The sequence below is a fragment of the Phoxinus phoxinus genome (assembly GCF_949152265.1).
Source record: "Phoxinus phoxinus genome assembly, chromosome: 24".
Classification (NCBI taxonomy): Eukaryota; Metazoa; Chordata; class Actinopteri; order Cypriniformes; family Leuciscidae; genus Phoxinus; species Phoxinus phoxinus.
This window is the reverse complement of record NC_136899.1, coordinates 16,155,029-16,177,064: the sequence shown is the minus strand read 5'-3', so window position 1 is coordinate 16,177,064 and position 22,036 is coordinate 16,155,029. Positions and strand designations below refer to the sequence as shown.

At 43.5% G+C, this 22,036-nt stretch overlaps 2 protein-coding genes across 4 annotated transcripts in view; both read left to right on the top strand.

The window, feature by feature from the left end:
• myripb (myosin VIIA and Rab interacting protein b) overlaps nucleotides 1-21,913 on the top strand; it is a 220,380-nt gene extending 198,467 nt beyond the window's left edge. For all 3 annotated transcript variants that reach the window (XM_079600926.1, XM_079600925.1, XM_079600927.1), the window contains one exon: nucleotides 19,663-21,913. In XM_079600926.1, coding sequence (XP_079457052.1) covers nucleotides 19,663-19,709 — 47 coding nt within the window. In that variant the 3' untranslated portion in view covers nucleotides 19,710-21,913. The remainder of the gene's footprint in view (nucleotides 1-19,662) is intronic.
• LOC306992256 (uncharacterized protein) overlaps nucleotides 1-22,036 on the top strand; it is a 239,093-nt gene that overhangs the window by 184,450 nt on the left and 32,607 nt on the right. The gene's annotated exons all lie outside the window — the stretch shown is intronic.

Sequence of the window (22,036 nt, the reverse complement as noted above, 5' to 3'; positions counted from 1 at the left end):
AAACGCAAACTACAGAATATAACGGATTACACATATTGATTATACACCGATTATATCTATGTACATAATTTACAGTAAACAATACAAGACACGAATAGCGGATGAGAGAGATAAAGAGAGAGAGAGAGATTATTCTGCTTTAAGCTGGTGCTCTTTAGCAGTAGTAACGCACACCTCGCACGCGCGGGGAGCGATTTACAGAGGTTTTTGGTCGTGCGTTTGAGAGAGAGAATAAGAGGGAGAGAATGAGATCGAGGGCCGGGGCGCGCTCGATTTGAATGCGGAACAGAGAGAGAGGGAGCGAGGGAGAGAGTGCTCTGGGGCCCACGCTCGATTTGATTGCGGGACAGAGAGAGAGAGATAAAGAGAGGATGAGAGAGAGAGAGAAAATGGTCACGTGTGACCATAGAACAGCAAACATCACAGACCATTGAGAGAGACATCAATCAAAACACCTTAAAACATTAAAACTCGTAGAGCTTGATACTTGCGAAGTTCGTTTGTGTGGAGCTGTGCTCAGCCTGCGCATGTTCTTGGAGCAGAGTGCGCGCGCTCGTGCTGAGGCGTGCGTGCTTGTTGCCAGAGCAAGCTGTTCGCGGGAGTTTTTGAAGAAGGTCTCTTTGGAAGGGAAGTTGCTGAAGGAATTCAGGCTTCGTTCGTTCGACTCGTAGGTGGCAACGAACAAAGGAGAATTTAAAAAGGAAACAAAAAACACTTTATAAAGGAAATAAAAGAGTGGAGGGAACTCCTGGAAGGAGTTCCAGGATCGGAGACTTTACATGACCAGGTCGGGTAGTAAGAGCAGGAAGGGGGAGGGCAGGAAGAGCGTTTGGCTTTTAAGGAATGTAAGGATAACGCCTTCTCCTGGTGGATGGTCCAATCACCTTCAGTGATTTGAGAGCGGGAGACTTTTCCTTTGTCCTGTCAAGACCCCAGTCTGTGTAGTTTATGACAGAGCTCCGGGACTAATCATTTCTATGACTGGAAAGAATTCATATCGAAATAATCATACCATTACAGTCTATTATCGAGATTCAACTCCGTTAGATTTAGAGAATTACAGAGATATCAAACACTTCCGATTTAGATTATAGGGATACAGAGTTACATAAAATATACAGATTAGAAGCCTTTAGAGTTTGATTGGTACACTTTAAAACTTACATTAAATCCCAAAACTGTCATGACATATAAATGGCAACACATAATACATTTGGTAATGTTTTAAATATGATTCGTTTAAGGAAACGTTTGTGTGTGTGTGTGTGTGTGTGTGTGTGCATACATTCCAGAGGGACTATGGTGGAAGCCCTTTCCTTTGTGCCTTTGTGGAATGTGGTGTCACGTTACATGTTGGAATGGGAGAACGAGACGAAGACCTTTTGTCTTCAGGCAAATTAATGAAGTGTTCGTGATTCCCTAATTTGACCAGATGGCAGTCAATGTTGCTACATATTCCCCCTTTTTGTTCGATTAAGTCAGGGGATGGACTTCATCGAACAACAAATTAGCACAATGGATGACAGGTGGTTTCAAGGCTGAGGGTTCAGCTCAAATGATGATGATGTGGTCGGTGGCTTGGCACCCCCTTTCCGGGGATTCCGTGTGAAACCTCCCGACACAGAGTTCGTGAGCTTGACTGTGGATGTTTGCATCTCGTTGCGTCTGTTGCAGGATGAAGGCCAAGACGAGTGTCGGTGCGTGGTCGCTGACCTTGGAAAGATCCAACAGTAGCAGCTGCGGTCCAGGTTTGGACACAGGTGAGGTATTCAGGCTTGGCGGTTGCCCATGCTTGGAGGGCTGTGTTGCCAGGAGCAATGTTCGTGAGTTGGGACCCCCTTTTCTCAAACCAGAGATCTCCTTCTGGATCTAGGGTGACGTTGTAGTTCTTAAAGGATGGGAGTTCCAGTGCTGTCTGGTACTCTTTGCTCGGAAGATGGTACCCTGACAGGTTACCGAGGTGTGAGATGGCACCTGTCAGTACTTGAGTCGGCATACTCGGGTTGAGCAGGTTGACACGGCTGGTTGTATCATGCTGTTCGTGAGTGACAGTGGCTGGGTGCGCAGGTGTGTTAGCCAGCCATCGTTCACCTACAATCTTTGCTTGTGTTTCTGTGACTTGTGTGCGAGGCTTAGCTTCAGCAGGGCAGCGTGTGTGGCTGACCAGGGGTTGCAACTCGCAGATTCCTTCAGTGTTGTCTCTGAGGAAGGGCTTGCTAGGGCAGAGATAATGAAAGTCTTTGGTCAAGGTGCACCCGTGCAGGTTTGGGGCCGGGTACAGCAGGGTGTCGCTGTCGGGGTAGGCCACCGCGTCTGGAGTGCATATCTTGAACTGGGTCCTGCTTTTCCAGGACCCGCTGTTGACAATGTCTTTGAGCCTGGAGGTTTGGTTTGACTCGATGATGGGTAGGTTTAGGAGAAAACCCACTTCTCTCTGCTCGGGGTTGACGTGAAGTGGGGTGGCGCAACCCAGAGAGTAAGCAAGGTGCGTTTGTAGAGGGTCAGCTGGCGTGGTGATGCTGGAAGCCAGCACAGTTCGCACAAGGCTTAAGGGTTTCAGGTACGGTGGGATTGCACCTGTGGCTAGGCTGTCAGTGGAGGAGCTAACCTCCCACAGCATGTCTGTCGTTAGTGCTGTAAACAGCGGAGTCTGGGCAAAGTCTTTCTGGAAGATATTAAACAGCGGTTTCATTGAGTTCACAGTCTGGTTCGCTGCGTTGACACTGGACATACCAATGTTAAACAGAGTTCTGGCGGCAGCTACGGCTCCGAGCAACGCTCCCAGGAACCGTTCGGATCGGTGGTTGGTGCTTAGGAGTCCTGATTGCGTGACAGTCACTTTCTCAAGTTGGTTGAGCAGGTGTTCGACCTTGGCTTTGGCGTGAGAGAGGGAGTCCTCTGTCCGTTGGGCACTTGCCCAGATGTATGGGGCTGCGGTGCTGGGGTAGTGTGCTCTGTAGACCGGGCGGGACTGGATGAGTCGACCATACACTGGCTGAGTGTAGGTTCCGCAGTCGGTGATCAGAAGTCTCAGTTGTTCTCTCGGTGGCAGCTGTCCTCTGGATGGCTGACAGCACAGCATGACGACCCACAGCAGCAACCTGGTACAGATGACAGGGAGAGAGAGAGAGAAAGGGAAGGAAGAGGCAAACGAGGGTTGTCTTTGGTTGGACAGGGCAGTTCTTTTGCTTTGTGGGTGGCAGCTAGGTTTAGCTCGCCTTGGCCCATGTTTTGTCACATCTTTCTGCCAGCCTGTCGCTTGCTTCAATGTCTCGTCAGTGACTCTGGTGCTGTGTTGTGCCGCACATGATGCGTCATAGATAAACATTGGCATGACCCCCCTTTTGCAACTGTTCACCCCAAGCTTTTGCGCTGTGATGTCAACAGGTGCAGAACCCGTAATGTTGTGTGTATGCAGCGTGTGCATGTTATGCAGCGGTTTGAGGCACTGGCTGTCAGTGAGCTCAGACGGCGTGCAAGGGTGGCAGGAGGGGTATAAGTGGAGGCAATGCCAAGTCGTTGTTGTGGTGTCAGAAGCCCGCATGTCCGCTATGTTTGGTGTTGCAGGCTGCGGAGCCCGCGTAAGAGGCACAGGGTTAGGCAGTGTAGCCTGTAAAAGTCTTGTGCAGTGTGTAGTCGCTGCAACGTTGAGGGCGGGTGGGTGGGTCGGGTGTGACCACCGCTTTCCGTTTGGTGCGCCAGGCTTGGCGCGGGCATGAGTTTGTTCATGTGGCTGCAGGTCAGTCTTGACCTTGGCGCAGCATTTGTTAAAGTCTTTTGTGGGCTGGAAGGTGCAGGGTAGCGAACTTGAAACTTGACCTGTTGCTAAGTCTGTGTCGTTGTGACTGGCTGTGGGAGTTCCCATGAACTGTGTGACCTGGCAGTCTGGCTCTGTGGAAAGTCTCGTGACCTCTGTGATCTGACAGTCTGGCTCGGGTGGCCTGTGTGACTGGATGGGGAGAGGTTCTGGCACTTGAGCCCAAAGAGTTCGCTTTTTGAAGTCCAGTAAGGGCTCGAAACGATCCAGCAGGTCTTTGCCAATGATGAGTGGATGAGTGTTCATTGGTGAAACGTACACAGGGTGAGTCAGCGACATAAAACCTATTGACAGGTGGATTAGAGTTAGCTGTTCGAGTAGGATGCTATTTTGGCTGTATGAATGCACATTTAGCTCACAAGTGTGGGATTCAAAAGTTCGATTCTGTCTCTTAGCTTCGACTTTGAGTCTTTTGAAAAGTTGAGATGAGATCACAGTGAGGTCTGCTCCTGTGTCTATCAAGGCTTCAAGTTTCACTTCCTTCTCCAAAGTGCAGGCTAGGTAGGGTTTCCTGGTCACCCCCCTTTCAAGAAGGTTTCCCAGAAACTGTGGCACCGGGGCTGTTGTTGTCAGCCGGAGTGAATGGTAGGTGTTGTCAGTTTGTGATGCAACAATGAGTGAGTGAGTGGAGCTGCTATTTGGTGATGTAACAGCAAAGTTCATGGGTTGCGATTTGATAACAATGTCTGGTGGGTTGTCCCCGGGAGGGACGTGTGGCTTGCTGCGGGGGCAGCTAGCCGGAACAGCACTTCCTGGGACTTTGTGATGTTGGTCCCAGGTGTGATGTGTTGTGCTGTTTCGTGTAGTGTGTGCAGCTGTCAGCTGTGGTGCTGGAGCGGAGCTGTCACTTTGTGGTGTGACAGCTAGCTCTGTAGTCTGTGGGGGACGAGCAGTGTTCGTGGTGCTTGGCTCAGGCAGATGGCAGTCAGACAGGGTGTTGGTTTCAGTTCTTATGCTTAGACATAAGATGTCTGGTTCGTCCTTGTCTCTCTTGCGATGTTTCTTGTGAAGAAACTCTTTCAGCATCCTCACGATCTCTGCTGTCTCCGACGTGGCTGCACTGTGTTTTTCTGGTGTGCGATGAGGCTTGGGCTTACCAGTAGCATGTCGAGAGGGGTTCCAGGGCTGGCTTTCTGGGCTTGGAGTTCTGGACGGCGGGTGATGCAGGTCCCAGAACCTCTTAGAGCGCTCGCTCCGATGCTTTGGATGAGCACCGTCACGGTTGTGCTGCCCTCTGCTGGCTTGGAACGGTCTTGACTCTCTGTGGTACAGTCTGTGACTGTGGTGCTGTTGGGCGCCTTCTGTGTCTAGCTCTGAGCAGTGCTCAGAGACAGAGTAGGTTGTGGGGTCTTTTACAGTCTTTTTGGAAATAGTCTTTTGCTTGGTGTAAGCTTTGTGGACCAAGTCGCGTAGCTGTTGGGTGGACATGCTACGTGGACAGGCCAGAACGCCTAAGTGGTGACTCACTGTGGGATGCAGATTTCGGAGGAACAGCGTCCTGAAGTTGACATCTTCTTCCATACCGGGCATGTTTCGTGCTCCGAAGTAGGCGTGTCGGAGTCGGCCGTAGTAGGTCTGTGGGTGTTCAGGTCGGGCCTGTTTGATGTCCATGGCGGCGATGAACCCCTGATCTGACTCTGGATCGGAGAATTCACGGATCAAAGCTTGTCGCAGCTGCTGGTAGTCCCTTTTGACAGTCTCTGGTTGACGGTCTAGGAAGCTGCGCACGTCACGGCTAGACGTAATTCTGAGCAGGTAAAACTTGTCCCAAGCTGTCACGTTGGCGACAGTTTGCAGGTGAAAGTCAATGTCTTGAAGGTAAGCATGTACATCATGGCCTCCTGCAAGGTTTGGAGTGAACGTGGGGATGTTTCTGGCCAACTTGTCAAAGTCTGTGGGGGAAGGGCTGTGGCTGGGGGCCCAATCCGTCTGGAGGGGATTCTGACCCGTTTCAGCTCCGCCCCCGTCAGCTTTGGGAGCCGTGCCGCGATTAGCGGTGAGTGTTCTCTGTGAGGGCCCCCCCCTTTCTGCTGACAGGGGTTTTTGTTGGCTGGCTGGTGATGTCTGGAACAATGGGCTTTCGCCCCCCTTTTCAGCCCTGGGTTGTTGGCTGAAAGGTGCGTACCAGCTGGTCAGGGGAAACTTTGTGGTGTGTGTTTCCCCTACCCGGTCACTATTAAGTCTGTAAGAATGTCTCAGTTCTCTGTGAACAATGTCAAGTTCGTCTCTGAGATCATGTCTCTGCAGAGTAAGCTCATGGATTTCAGCTCTGGCCACCTGTAAGTGTTTTTCACAGGCTGTGGCTTTAGCGTTTTTGTCTCTTAGTTCAGTCTTTGCTCTCTCGAGGAGAGTGTCACTTTGTTGGAGTCTTTCGTCGAGTTCTTTACAGGTTTCATTCTCCGACTGTTCTCTTTGGTCTGTGTCGAGGCGAAGATCTTGCAGGGCCTTTCGAAGTCTTTCTACTTCTTTCTGTAGCTCTGGATCTGTGGCGTCCTCTTTCTCGGTCTGGAGAAGAAGCTGGTCTAGGTGACTTTGGGTGTGGGCCTGGTTCCTCCGGGCCTCCTCTGCTTGAAGCTTTAGCGCTGCTGCTTCCTGCTCCAGGTTGATGTGGCTCCTTTCGCTGAGCCGTGCCTGGGCGACGAGTTTGTGTGCGAGGCTTCCGACGATCTTGGCCCAGTCCTTGTAGCTGTAGCTCTGTGTCGGATCGTGGGTCATCAGTTTGACCAGGTCGGTGTCCAGCTGTTCCCGGCTCCGGGGCTCTGTGTCAGCGGCGTCTCCGGGCAGGAAGTCGGTCGTCATGGCTCTCAACCACAACTCGAGTTCGTCCCACTGGGCAGCCATACTGGACGGCCGTGACCTTGGCACACTGTAGGCGAGAGAGAACACAGAACACACACACAAAAAGAGACCAATGCAAGTTCGTTTTAAGGTTGACGAGCTATGATCATACGGCTATGCCGTTTATGAGAATTTTGGGGCTAACTGATGCCAACAGTTAGACAGTTCACGGAGCCAATTAACTTGGGTCGTCTGAGGACCTGCACTAGGGGTTGTGACGAGCAGTAGCCTGGCGGGTCACGTGGTGGCCCCGGCTGCTGGTGGTCACTCCACTACTTAGTTTCCTTGATGGCTCTCTCAGGTTACTGTTTCTAGGTGAAATGAAAGAAACAAATCACAACAGAACAAAGGATAGAACAGATCAAAGTGAAATAAAATCAAACAATAGTAACACGGTATGTGTCAGAGAGAATAAGGAGGCCTAAGCCTATTACCACTGCCAGAGTTTACGATAGGGCCTACAGGTGAGTGGGGGCTATCGGGGTAGAAAACCTAGGAAGATGGTGAGGCTTGGAGAAAAGGATAGGGGCCAAACACTTAAATGACCGGGGAATATCTAATATTCTGTGGCTTATACTAAGTGTATGGGTTTTACCTTATTTAGTCTGCCTGGGGTGAAATGAGGTCACTCAGGAGGGAGCCGGCGGCGCGGTCAACCTTCTTGACGGTCCCAAACACTCGACCACAGTGGACCCGGGCCCTCTGTTACTCTGTGTACCACGGTGCGACCTTCTCAAACAACTTGCGACCTTAAACACAACCTGGCAACACCAAGGTGTCAACTGCCAGACAGCACGACAAAATTGGGTTTTCCCCGGAACCCGGCCCCTGCAGCAGGCCCTGGTTCAGGTAATTGTCCCGAAATTGCCTTGTGTGTCAGCTGGCGTGGTTGACTTTACCCTTGGAGTGCTAAATTGCTGATGTAGCAGTTGCGTGCCACCCCAATGGTAAGAGACAGAGGAGTCCGAGACTCACGCACGGCCGGTGTCGGTCGTGACGACCAGGTGACCCCGCTCGCTGGAAACCAACCAGAGATGACTGTCAAATCACCCCAGCGCCCTAGGGAGAACTACATATGGGTACACAAAGAGGGGTAAACAGGTGAAAGTTAAAGTCAATTAAGGCTTTCTTGTTTAAACCAAGTTTAGTAATTATGTATGTAGAAGTAAAGGCAAAGGCTTTGAAATAATGGTAAAACAAAAAGGGAATTATGATAATGTTGGTGATTATCAGAATAACCTAACCTAAAAGAGAGATGAGAAAAATTAGGAATAATAATTAAAAAAAAAAAGTAATAATTTTTTTTTTGGAAAAAAAAAATTAATTAAAAAAAATAATAATAAAATAAAATAATGAAAAGACAGGATGAACCCAGAAGAAGAGACAGGCCGCAGTAGTGGGTTTGTCCCACAAAGGGGCGTATCTCCTTTCCGTGGTCGACCTGGTTGAACAGACAAACTTATTCAAATTGAATTCAAACTGGTTTAAATCGAATTTAAATAAGCCTGTGCGGAAATGTAAAAATCAGAGTGATATTTTATAATAATCCAGATGACGTTAAAGCATCAGTAATTACTATGAAATAATCAGAAGGGAAAGATGAAATAAGTACACACTTCAAAAGAGTGAAAGGGGAAAAAGAGTGGCACCGACTTAGTATCCACAAGGCCACGCGGTGGCGCTGTTTCCTTCTAGTGGATGACAGTGGCTGCCAGCCAAACAAGATTTAAATCCAAAATTTAAATCTGATTTAACTCGAATTTAGATAAGCGTGTAAGGGAATTGAGAACTCAGAATGATATCGAATAATAACTTAGATGCATTAAAGTATCAGTAATTATTATAAAATAATCAGACGAGAAAACAGAAATAAAGCAATTCACACAGAATTGGAAACAGAGAAGCGAGTTGAATGAACCGCTTTAGCGGGAGGCGGCCACTGGGTGGCGGACTTCCCTCTATGGGCTCTCAATAGCTGGGCTGGGATTTAATTTAAGTTTTAATTCACCTCTTGTTTGAACCAAACTCAAAGTAAATGTACCAGTCACAAGCAGGAAAATTGTCTAACACAAAATAATATTCGCACGAGCAAAGCTGGAAATGCCAATAATTATTGAGAATTTAGACATAAGCTAATTCACTATTCATCATAGAACACTTGAATTTAGCAGTATGAGAGCATTATCTGAAACGGCCACGAGATGGCGTAGTCGCGCTCATGCAGGCTGACGTCAGTGGGAGGCGGTGCTCACGCAGGGTGACGTCATTGGGGCGCGTATTTTGAGACTTGAACACCTAAAAGGACCTCTGGTGTTTAGTCCGCGGAATTACAACCAATTTTAAATGTGACTCTAAAGAGCTCAGAGCGTTCAGCTCAGTCACGTGCTGATTTTCTGCAATAAAATCACAAAGGAAACAAGATCTCTACAGATCTTCGGGTGCTATACTGCACAAGAGAGAGCGTGTCAGGACTTCTTCACTGCACTTTATTACTCAAATGTGGAAAACAGGAATTATCATCTGTTGTTGGGTTCCCGTAAACATTTAACCACAATAGCACTTATGATTTAAAAATGTCTTAGGTTTACAAAATGGGTAGCTAATCCAATTTTCGACCAGGAGTTATCGTTATTTTAACGATCTAAATTATTATTAGGCCTATTATCGAAACGGAGGAGACTCGCTCTGTTCCAATCTACCGCGTGAACAAAGAAACTCGTTTGATTTCAAGCGGGCTAAAGCAATATTAATTACAGGCTGAACAGAGATTCTTTTCTCTAGGACATTTACCGGTATTGTCACTTCCAGCGTCTGTTAATATGCTTGAGCTGAGCTGGCTCGGCGCCAGTCCGTTCTTCAGTGAGCGCGCGTGGGTTCGCATTTGGGCGCGCGCGTTTCCTCACTGAACCGCGTGGACTCTCGCTGGAGCGCGCGCGTGGGTAACACAATATTAAGAATGTACAGTCCGAGACATGTACAGAGATTCCGTTCTCTTTACCGAAACAATATTAATATAATACATCGAAGTTTATTTTAGCAATTAACAGGGGCTGAAAATGTTAAACATATCTTAGCAGGGGTCAATTTGCTTTGACTGAGGTCGGCTTCGTGCCTTCTAACAGTCCTTCAGTGAGCGCGCGTGGTTTTTGCCTTACTAGGGCGCGCTTGTTTCCTCAATGGGAGCGCGTGGGCTCTCGCGTCTCGCTGGAGCGCGCGCATTACATTAATACACAATATAGACGAAACTGATTTGCTCGTAAAACACAAAGTTTGAGATTGCGCGTAATTTTCTCCACCAAATAATGTAGACTATGTGCCTTATGCTTCGGACTCTGGGTCCGGATGAATTAGCTCAAATGATCCATAGGGAATTTTAATAACTAATCATGAATATGATCAATATTTTGCATAGTACAGATACATTAAATTGTCGAAAGTGAAAGTGGATTATATGAATATATGAATAATCAATCACAACGAATTATAATTCCTGTTTCATATATCAATAATCTTACTTAACTTCGATTATGAGATAATCTTTAATGGAAATTAATGTAATTATCAAATCGTTGTTCGTCCCGCGACCAACCGTTAGATTAAGTGATTAATTTCTCAACAAAGTTATCCTTTCTCATAAACTCCAAGAAACACCAACCTTCTGGCCGTGAACATTAATATTTCTGGTGTTCATAAAATTAAAACTACCTAATGTAGTACACAGGGAGCGCGGTAGCGCTGATCTGATCTCATTGACGTTTGTATTTTTTTTTTTACGAGCCTTTCACAGAAACAGTTGAATATATTGTTTTAATAAACGCAAACTACAGAATATAACGGATTACACATATTGATTATACACCGATTATATCTATGTACATAATTTACAGTAAACAATACAAGACACGAATAGCGGATGAGAGAGATAAAGAGAGAGAGAGAGATTATTCTGCTTTAAGCTGGTGCTCTTTAGCAGTAGTAACGCACACCTCGCACGCGCGGGGAGCGATTTACAGAGGTTTTTGGTCGTGCGTTTGAGAGAGAGAATAAGAGGGAGAGAATGAGATCGAGGGCCGGGGCGCGCTCGATTTGAATGCGGAACAGAGAGAGAGGGAGCGAGGGAGAGAGTGCTCTGGGGCCCACGCTCGATTTGATTGCGGGACAGAGAGAGAGAGATAAAGAGAGGATGAGAGAGAGAGAGAAAATGGTCACGTGTGACCATAGAACAGCAAACATCACAGACCATTGAGAGAGACATCAATCAAAACACCTTAAAACATTAAAACTCGTAGAGCTTGATACTTGCGAAGTTCGTTTGTGTGGAGCTGTGCTCAGCCTGCGCATGTTCTTGGAGCAGAGTGCGCGCGCTCGTGCTGAGGCGTGCGTGCTTGTTGCCAGAGCAAGCTGTTCGCGGGAGTTTTTGAAGAAGGTCTCTTTGGAAGGGAAGTTGCTGAAGGAATTCAGGCTTCGTTCGTTCGACTCGTAGGTGGCAACGAACAAAGGAGAATTTAAAAAGGAAACAAAAAACACTTTATAAAGGAAATAAAAGAGTGGAGGGAACTCCTGGAAGGAGTTCCAGGATCGGAGACTTTACATGACCAGGTCGGGTAGTAAGAGCAGGAAGGGGGAGGGCAGGAAGAGCGTTTGGCTTTTAAGGAATGTAAGGATAACGCCTTCTCCTGGTGGATGGTCCAATCACCTTCAGTGATTTGAGAGCGGGAGACTTTTCCTTTGTCCTGTCAAGACCCCAGTCTGTGTAGTTTATGACAGAGCTCCGGGACTAATCATTTCTATGACTGGAAAGAATTCATATCGAAATAATCATACCATTACAGTCTATTATCGAGATTCAACTCCGTTAGATTTAGAGAATTACAGAGATATCAAACACTTCCGATTTAGATTATAGGGATACAGAGTTACATAAAATATACAGATTAGAAGCCTTTAGAGTTTGATTGGTACACTTTAAAACTTACATTAAATCCCAAAACTGTCATGACATATAAATGGCAACACATAATACATTTGGTAATGTTTTAAATATGATTCGTTTAAGGAAACGTTTGTGTGTGTGTGTGTGTGTGTGTGTGTGCATACATTCCAGAGGGACTATGGTGGAAGCCCTTTCCTTTGTGCCTTTGTGGAATGTGGTGTCACGTTACATGTTGGAATGGGAGAACGAGACGAAGACCTTTTGTCTTCAGGCAAATTAATGAAGTGTTCGTGATTCCCTAATTTGACCAGATGGCAGTCAATGTTGCTACAATCATCACCCGATCATACTTTTCCTTAAATTTTGTGCCATAAGAAATGTTTCATAAACACTCAATTACAGCAGCCAAAGAAAAACTTGCACTCAAATGTACAAGGGTCAAGAGCCCAACTAAAGCAAAAGCTGATCTCTATCATGGTGACCTTAAACCTTGTATTTCTTGTGTTTCTCTTTCCTTCAGTGATTCTGCTTGTTAACAGCAGGTGTTCATCACTAATGATCAATCATCACTTAATTGATGATTAATTAACTTAACTATACAATTATTATTCCATTATCATTCTGGGATCTAGAAATGTTCTATAACTCATTCAGTTTGAGTTATGTTTCAGTCATTCAAGCCACTTCAAGTTTCGGTATTATTTGAGTCCAGTGAACTCAATTTAATTGAGTAAATATTACTGTTAGGTTTTACAGTGCTGCAGGAAATACTGCATATCACTCTGTGCAAGTGATTTTGGGATATTTTATTACAAAATTCTTACATATTATACCTTTAAGTGACATTCTGTGCAAGTCACTTCTTGTCAATGAATGGGTCAAACCAGTTCACAAAAAGTCTTAATCAGCAATTTATAAACAAAAGGACAAAAGTTGATAAGGGACTATGAATTTTATGAATGACAGACTGTTTGGAGTCATGTCTTACCATATACATTTTCAAGCACTATTGTCAATTCACCTCTATTTGTATAGTGCGTTTCAACAATTCAAATGGTTTCAAAGCAGCTTCACAACATTAAACAGGAAAGTAACAGAATTATGAAAAAATGATGCAAGAAAGTATTGATGCAAACTTCATCAAATATTAGACCATGTATGGAAACCTTTGCTAATCATTTATTTGTCAATAGTAACTGACATGTTCAATTCTACATGCATGTTTTTCAATACATATAAGAAAGTATCTAATGTCTGCAAAATGACCTCACTTATTTAGTCTGAGGTCAAAGCATTAGTCTCAAAGTCTGATTAAGGAATCATGATCTTAAAAAGAAATCTAAATGATTCTTCTCAGTCTTTTTTTCAGTTTTTTTTTCATGTGAAATATCTTGTATCTCTAAAGAGGCTGTAACACCCTCAATGTAATCAGTTGAATTTTCAGAAACACAACAATGCTTAAATCCTACATGTCTTATAGATGCAGTACTCTGTGTACTGTGCGTGTGATCACATCATGAACCTGCTAAAATCCCACAGGCAACAATTTCATGTGGTTCAGAAAAAAGAGCAGCTTTTTCTTCCAATGACGTTGAGGAAGGGGGAAAAAAATCTATATTCACACCTAGTGACATTACACATTTTGATTTGAAAAGAAAGGTGGAATGAGCAACCAGTGAAAAGGTGCAAAACTTAATGCACCATGTGGAGACACTGGGAGAAGAAAAGAGGGTCCATTAGAGAAGAAACAGAGAGTCGGCCAGCAGTATTATCTTTTTTCATCTCTTGTCTTTTTCTGCTTAATCTTCCTACTAATCAGGGTTTCTGTTTAGCGCTGCCCATTGATATGACCATGATTCATCTTGATTTCTTTATTTCACATTAGCTGCAGCTTCAAAGGACAAGCTTACTTTTCCAGTTCAGCTGTTAGTCACACAAATCTACCAATAGGAGACGGTAACAGCTTGTACAAAGCCTGAAGTGGTTCTTTAGTCAACGTTGCATGTTGTAATACTGCAGAATCCATGTCAATACATCAGAAAGCTGGACAGTGTGTTGTATGTTGACATTAAAGTAAAAAAGAAAGAACATTCTGTTGTTAACTCATCCAGTATGACATATAAAACCAGTATGACTTTCTTATGTGAAACACAAAATATGATGATTTGCATCAAAGTTCATGCTTCCCTTTTACATTTTACAACCTATACTCACCTTGCTTGCATTGTCATAAAAAGGTCAAATTATCTGATATTTTGCTAGAATTATTGACCTTGACACAGTCATGAGGGTACAGGGGTCATCGCTATGATATAATTTGCTGTTTAAGGTTTTTTTTCTGCATGCTGGTCAAACCACTTGACTTTGATTTGGTGGACCAGCAGGGTTTTTTATATATATTTTTTTATATTAGTAAGCAGTGAATCAGTTTTGTTAAAAATTTGATTATGTTAAACTAAGGTCTTTACAATAATTACATTTTGTAATAAGTCTTTTTTCTTCATTATGGCCCATAAAATATATCAGAATAAATCTATTTACTTCTGAGATTAAAAGTGCTCATCATATAAAATGTCCACTTAAGGTGTTGGTTCTATGAATTCCAATTTAATATATATGCATATTTTATATAGAAATAATATATTATGCATGTATTTTTCATGTTAATTCGTTAATTTTAACATGTACATTTAAATGTTAAAATGTATTTTCATTAAGGTGACCCAGTAGTGCACAGCACAGTGAAATTAAACAACACAAAGAAAACAAGCTACAACACAAAAAAAATTGGCACAACATAATGGAAAAAAGCCACCTCACAATCAAAATGGTAATAAGCTCGTACACAAACGGGGCCTATATATATAAATATATATACATAAATGCACTTTGTCTCTTTTTAATTAAGCGCTGTTAGAGTTGAATGAGCCGAGGGATTTAATGCAGGTTGTAATGATCTAACGAAATCCAAATTTTGATATCCAATATATTTTTACATATGAACCCAGTTTGTGGTAAAGTGCATTTTCCAAAGGCATTTATATCCAAATTTTTAACAGTTTCTAACCCTGGAACTTGGCACATAATACTGTTGAATTAATTTCACAATGCTGTTTGAGGATCATACTAAATTTGGGGTTCATAATAGAGGTAATGGTCTAACAATATTACTAATTTTAAACAGTTTTTACCGTACCAGGCTTTTTTAAATGACCCTTTAAATTCACATAGCTATATAAATGACTTGTCTAATGGTTAAAAAGAAAAGAAAAGGGTACTACTGTAAAATTTCGTTAGACCATTACCTCTGGTATAAAGTCCTTAGTGGCCTAGAAGGGGAGTGGGAGCATTTCTGTTGCGTTTTGGCTTGTTTCTGTTGTATTATGGCTTGTTTCCGTTGTATTGTGGCTTGTTTCCGTTGTGTTGTGGCTTGTTTCTGTTGTATTATGGCTTGTTTCCATTGTATTGTGGCTTGTTTCCGTTGTGTTGTGGCTTGTTTCTGTTGTATTATGGCTGGTTTCTGTTGTGTTGTGGCTTGTTTCTGTTGTGTTGTGGCTTGTTTCTGTAGTATAATGGCTTGTTTCTGTTGTATTGTGGCTTGTTTCTGTTGTATTGTGGCTTGTTTCTGTTGTATTGTGGCTTGTTTACGTTGTATTGTGACTTGTTTCCGTTGTATTGTGGCTTTTTTCCGTTGTGTTGTGGCTTGTTTCTGTTGTTGTGGCTTGTTTCTGTTGTTCGTTGTGTTGTGCACTACTGGGCTGCACTACTGGGCCACTGTACGAGACAGGTGTCCCATATGTCAATTTACTGTATGGTTTCAGAAGGGTGCTTTCAAGTAGGGCAAGGGGTCGATAATGGTTAAAATGGTAATCACCATTATTTTGCTAAAATATATATTTACCCTAGATTGCATAGTTATCAAAAGGGATAATGCAATAATGGCCATTTCACATGTCAAGTCATCTTCATTTATATAGCGCTTTTAACCCATTTAAGCCCACCGGCAACTATAGTTGCTGCAGTGTATAGTTGTCATTTTCCTTTTGAAAGTATTTTTCTAGATGTTATCCATGTTTAATGTCTCAATGACATGCAAGCAAACAACCAAGTAAAGGATTTCAAGAATAAAAAAAAGGTATTCACTTCCTTCCTGTCACATGAGGCTGTCAACTTCCTATGCCTACTTCCAGGAAGCATGGCAAAGGCAAACCCTCCCAAAGAAAGGTCATTTTCATGTTAATAATACGATTTTTTTTGTTGACATATATATATCTATATAATCATGAAGGTCTCTAGAATCATCCAAACAAAACAAATCTTACAAGAGATCTATAGTTTTTTGTATACTTAGTCAAAAGTCCAAGCGGCAACTATAGTTGCCGGTGGGCAAATGCCTTGTAAGTACATATATCATGGGAAAATGGATTATACTGTGTTAATAGGTTAATAAATCAAGGTTATTGGTCTTGTTTAGTGCATAAACATAACTTAACCCTTTAAATGACATCTGTATGCACTGTTATTTTTGTTATTTGCCATTTTGTTATTTGTTTTTTTGTTTGTTATATAGATATATATTTTTCTTCATTCTATTTATTTGTATTTATTTATTTATTTTCATTTAACTTTTTGATACACAATGCCCTGATATGGCTGCACTTTGTTCTGAACTTTGTTCCACCACTTTAACCCTTGTGCGTGTTTCGTTTGTGGTTTACAGTCGGGCTGTTTGGAGTCTTAGAGCCCCAGGCAACAAAATATAGGCTAATATTGTAACAAAAAAATTGTTTTTTGTTTTTGTTTTCACAATGTCATTTTACTCAGTTTACTCAGTTATTGTAAACATTTTACTCAGCCGAAGAAGAGCGGGACCTCGCAGGTGACTGGAGTGAGCGACGGGGCATCACGTGGCTCATCGCTTTGGCGCGCTTCTGCGTCTCGGAAAAACGCTCCGTGACTGACTCCACGGCATCACCAAAGAGGCCGGAGGGAGTGACTGGAGCGTTCAGGAGCGTCTTGCGGTCTGAGTCCTTCAGGTTAGCCATAGGTGCCTGTTGAGGACGACCATAAATCCCATGGAGCGGCCGATAGCCTGTGCAGAGCGCTTGGTGGCCATCAGTGCGAGGTCCGTTGCCGCGCGCAGATCCCTGATGACGTCAGGGTCCACTGCGCCGTCGTCCAAGGATTGGAGCAGCTTTGCCTGGAACACCTGCAGGATTGCCATGGCGTGAAGAGCTGAAGCTGCCTCCCCCGCAGATGCATAGGTCTTGTCTGCCTGGTGGGCTGTGAACCTGCACGGCTTGGAGGGCAGGCTGCGGTCCGAACCCAGCGCAGACGAAGACGGGAACAGGTGCGCCGCAACGGTCTCCTCGAAGGGAGGCATGCGCACATACCCGTGGGCTTCCGCCCCGTCCACGTGCGCGAACATGGCCTGCGTGTTAGAGTGGGTGCGTGCCGATTGGGACGCAGCCCACGACTTCACCACGTGCTCATGGACGTCCGGGAAGAACGGGGGTACTTCTCCTCGATGCAGTCTGACGACGGCTCGACTGGAGGAACCACGAGTCCAGCTTGCTTCTCACCGGCTCATCCGGGGCGCTCCACGTGAGGTCCAGCTCCGTGATGGCCTTAGCGAGGACCCTGACGAGCTCCTCCTGGAGGTCTGCAGGGCCCTCTTGGTCGAGGCGTTCTGATTGAGACGCCCATTCCTGTTCCGACGCCGATAGCGACATGGAGTCGTCTTCCCCGCCAGCTCCGAAGGAGACGAAGTTCGCGACGGCAAGGGGGGGGGCGAAAGCTCGCGTCCGCGAAGCTGACAGCGTCGAAAACCTCGTCCACGGGCGGGGGAGGGCCCACCAGCGGCTCGCTGGCGGCAGTGGGCCTCATCCCTACTGTTGCTCGAGCCACTTCGCTTCTGGCTCTGAGGGCGCGCACTGGCAGCTCGGCGCAGTGGGCGCACGTTTCGTCATTCAGTGCCGCTTCGGCGTGGGCGAGGCCCAGGCACGCGACACAGAACTCGTGAGGGTCGGGCGGGTCCAGGGGGCCCGCACATATCTGGCATGTAGTAGCCATTGGATGCTTCGAAGAAAAGTTGATAGTCCTCTAATGCAACTTCTACGATGACTGATTTCTAGCGTGAAGAAAGAGATTCTGACGCAATTGTCACGCCCATGCATTTTATACTGCCCGCGAACCTGTCAGTATTTGCATGCTTCGCGTCAATTGGCCAGCTGTCCCTCAGCTGGCGTTAGCTTATAAGATTTCAGCAAAAATGGAGAAGGGAGGAGTTCCCATATACGTCTCAGTTGACGTAATGTTGAAGTTACCGCCTTGAAAGGGAACTGCATTTTCCAAAAGATGTGCAAAAATCTTACACTAAACTGTGTCAAATTATCCATGTTATCCATGAATGAAAGTTAGAAATGTGGGTCAAAAAGACCCCGAACAGCGCACAAGGGTTAAGACAAATGGATTTATTGTTTGTTGTGTTTTAAGATTTAAGAATTTTACTAACATCTCTTCCATGATGCCAAATGTTCTCCTCCTATTCATATTTTACATTGAGGGGGTGCATACAACATATTTGCCCACCGGCAACTATAGTTGCCGCACATTCAAATACGATTTTCAAGAAAAAGAAAAAAAAACTGGGGAAAATAAATGCAGAATATGTTCATATAGGACACTATTAACACGACTATATGCATGAAACCATTCAGAAAAATTTGGGCACAAATGGGTTAACAATGTAGATTGTTTCAAAGCTGCTTTACAGAGATAAACGTATAATTTAAGGGAACAGATTGTTTTGGCTTTATAGCGGTTCTTAAATAATGTTATTTTCCAGCTAAAGTTAGTTTTGATTGATTCACTTCCGTCGGAAGGATAATTTGTTATTAAATTAGGGGCTAACATAAAAGTTGTCGATTTAGATTAGTTGACGAGTTTGCAAAATTCTTCCTCTCCTATAGCAATGAATGAATAACATTTTTCCTCAGGGAGATTACAATGCACTTCCTGATGCAATACTGTATTAGACGGTTGCATAGTTATAATTTTGTCCCTGATATTATCGATCATATAAGTGAAGAAGTTCATAAAGTCATTACTGCTGTGTTGCTTGGAAACTTCTGGGCTTGAAGCTTTCTTTTTCGTTAGTTTAGCCACTGTTTCAAATGAATACCTAGGATTATGTTTATTTTCTTATTATAGGGTTGAAAAATAAGCAGATCTAGCAGCTTTTAAAGCCTCTTTGTAAGCAATCGAGCTCTCCTTCCATGAAATCCGAAATACCTCTAGTTTTGATTTCTTCCAGTTGCGCTCCATTTTTCTGGCTGCTCTCTTAAGGGCCTGAGTGTGCTCGTTGTGCCACGGCATTGGACTATGTTCTAAGTGTCACTAAGGTCAAGAATCATGTTCGTATTTATTATTGTTCGTCACAGAGAAGGTTCTTAGTATCAAATCAAATTGCTCATGAAATAACAGACTGACTAAATGAAACTTTAATTCGAGCAAAACTTCACAACGAACATTGCTAATCTCTAACATACATTTTTGTCGGTGTTGTCAGATCATCAGCACTTTTTTTGCAGTGCAGAGAGAGTGCGTGCACATGGTTGCCAGACTGAGAATATCGAGGAAAATACCTGGCAGAAAATTTATTTTTCTGCTCCGCGGCAGACTTCTACCCAACAGTCTAAGTGAAAGTGCGGGACTCATAAAAAGACAGCGAGTGTTTAGGGGGCCTTTTGTGACAGGGCCGAACTGAAGTCTGCAGGAAGGTAGATCTCCAGGAGCAAGGTTGAAGAACCCAGCTGTAAAGTGCTACCGATGGTGTGAGGATTTACATTAGTGCGTGAACTATCCCTTTAAATTCCCTTATATTGGCTATAACAATCACAGCAACAGCTTATTCAAGATTCTTGTAATTAGATTATGCGAAAGTACATTTTCGTTCAGAGCTAAGAGAGCTAAGTGTTAATGATATATTGGCTTAATGTGCAGATGTGTTTATGAAAATGGATTTCCATAAAAAAAAAATTCTAAGAGGCTGTTTTGAATTTCTTCTACACAGAAACGGAAGTCAAATCTGAGCCGCAGGCGAGATCTATGAGGCCATGAGAAGAAGACGTGACCTCTGTGATCCTCAGATAAGCTATATGGCTCAATATCGCACCGCTTGTGACTGCTAGGACCATCAGGCTGTTCCACACCAGTGCCTTGATCCAACTTCTGGTCCTTCAACCTGTGTAGGGTTGATATAAATTCTGACCCCAAGAACTCTACCAAACCCTGGAGCTCAACACCTCCGGTTACCAGGGGACCTGATTCTCTCTCTCTCTCTCTCTCTCTCTCTCTCTCTCTCTCTCTCTCTCTCTCTCTCTCTCTCTCTCTCTCTCTCTCTCTATCTCTCTCTCTCTCTCTCTCTCTCTATCTATCTATCTCTCGGCCTTAATGGAGACCAAACTCCTACAATGAACCATCACAGAGGGTTTTAATTGTAGATTTAAACTCATGTAATTACTGTATGTGTAACAATGAACAATTGTAAATGTTAAAAATCTGGGACGTCACCTCTTTTTCTAACGTTTGCTGAGTGTTGTACATGTTTGAAATCTGTATGTTGGCAATGTGACTAGAAAAAGACCTCTCGGGATGACCAATGTGACCTTTATTTTATCATTATTTTGTTTTGCAAAGAAGATGGAGCACATTTGGTAAAAGTTTTAAATGTGTGAAATGTCTATGTGAAAGTAAACAGAAAATATCTGCAGGACCTGTTTGATTTTCATCGTCATGTTTCTGTTTTGCTCGTATCTGGTGCAAATATCTCAGGTTTCTTTTTCCGATGGTCACTTTTGGAGTTGTTTGTTTGAGGTGCTGTCTAAAAACTGCATTCAGCATTTAAAACAACTGTGAAATGTATAATTTAGTCTTTATTTTATTTTCCTAAAAATAAGAGTCAAATGCTATTTGAAAGCACTCGACCACCTTGCCATATAATTATTTTTTGAGTGTATTTGCATGAATCATATATGTATTCATACTTATGTTTGAATCAACCTCAGATATCTATTGATCTCTTGAGTACGAACATCAAATCACTGCTATCTCCGTGAGAAGCACTCCGGTAATATGTTACCGGGGTTATGGCACAAGGGTTATGGCACAAGGGTTATGGCCTTGTTGACTTCTTATTCATTTATTAATCTGGAAAACCCCAGTTGTTATTCTGAGAGCACTGCTCACCTAGAAAATCATGTACATACTTAAAATGTCATTTTCGGACATTCTAAAACATTCTGTAATGTTTCTGTGGTGCAGATTGGTTTGCAATTGATAATCCATAGCAATAGTAAATATAACATTTAGCAAAATGCTGCAATGGCACAGTGTTACAACTTCACGCTTATGATAAACCAAACCACCAGTGTGTTTGATCACAGCATTATGTTCTCACAGAGATAATCTTTATGTTTGTTATAATGCTATTTAGCCTGGACATTTGTACCACAATACAAATCACATTAGCTTAAATTTGCCACTGGGCAAGGAAAGCTGTTGTGATTCCCATTAGAAATCTGACAATAATAGCGGAGTTATTCTAATTCATATCCACCTCTATATGCAGAGTTACAGCTGTGCATCATGTTGTCTTAGTGAGTGACTAAGATGACGTCTGTGCGTTCAGTCACACAAATTGGCCCTTTTAGCTCAGAGAAATCACAGAAGCATGAAAGATTGATCTTTAGTTACCTTGAGATATTCCACAGAACTCTCTTTTTTTGAGCCAATGGAGAATAAACTATAGCATGCAATATACAATTTGCACCATCATCCCAAACTTTGTCTTCTCCATTCCACTCTCTCTACAGAGGAGCTGTTCAGCATTCATGCTCTTAAACGGGTCCTGCTCCTTGTTGTTGTCTATGGCAATGTTAGTGTATAAAAGCATGTATCACGTTTCTAATAGATGTAAAATATCCCATAAAAAGCACAGTCAAGAAATTGAAAATGTCCTACAGTGTCATGTATTTTTCTATTTGAAAAATCGAATGCATATTTACATTTGAATGAGGTATATAAAAAGACAAGATATGAAATATCGTAGGCTTTTCAAGTGTATTTTGGGTCTGTCATGAATGAAAGGGCGTTAGCCCGCCTCTTATCAGAATGTCCTCTGTGTAATTTAACCATAAAAAGTTAATGGGGAGGGGGGAGAAAATATTCTGTAGCGAAAAGAAAAAAGCCAATGAATTCTCATGTGCCAAATTTGTTCTGACACAAGCAGTGTTCAAATAAATATGAATAAAGTTTGCATTCCTGAAGAGATTCGGAGATGTTTGTTTTTCTTTGGTAGATTATATTTTAATTTAATTGTGGAGCAGTAGTTTGCATAATCCATTACAGTAAACTACTAATAAGAGGACAACGTATACCAGTACATA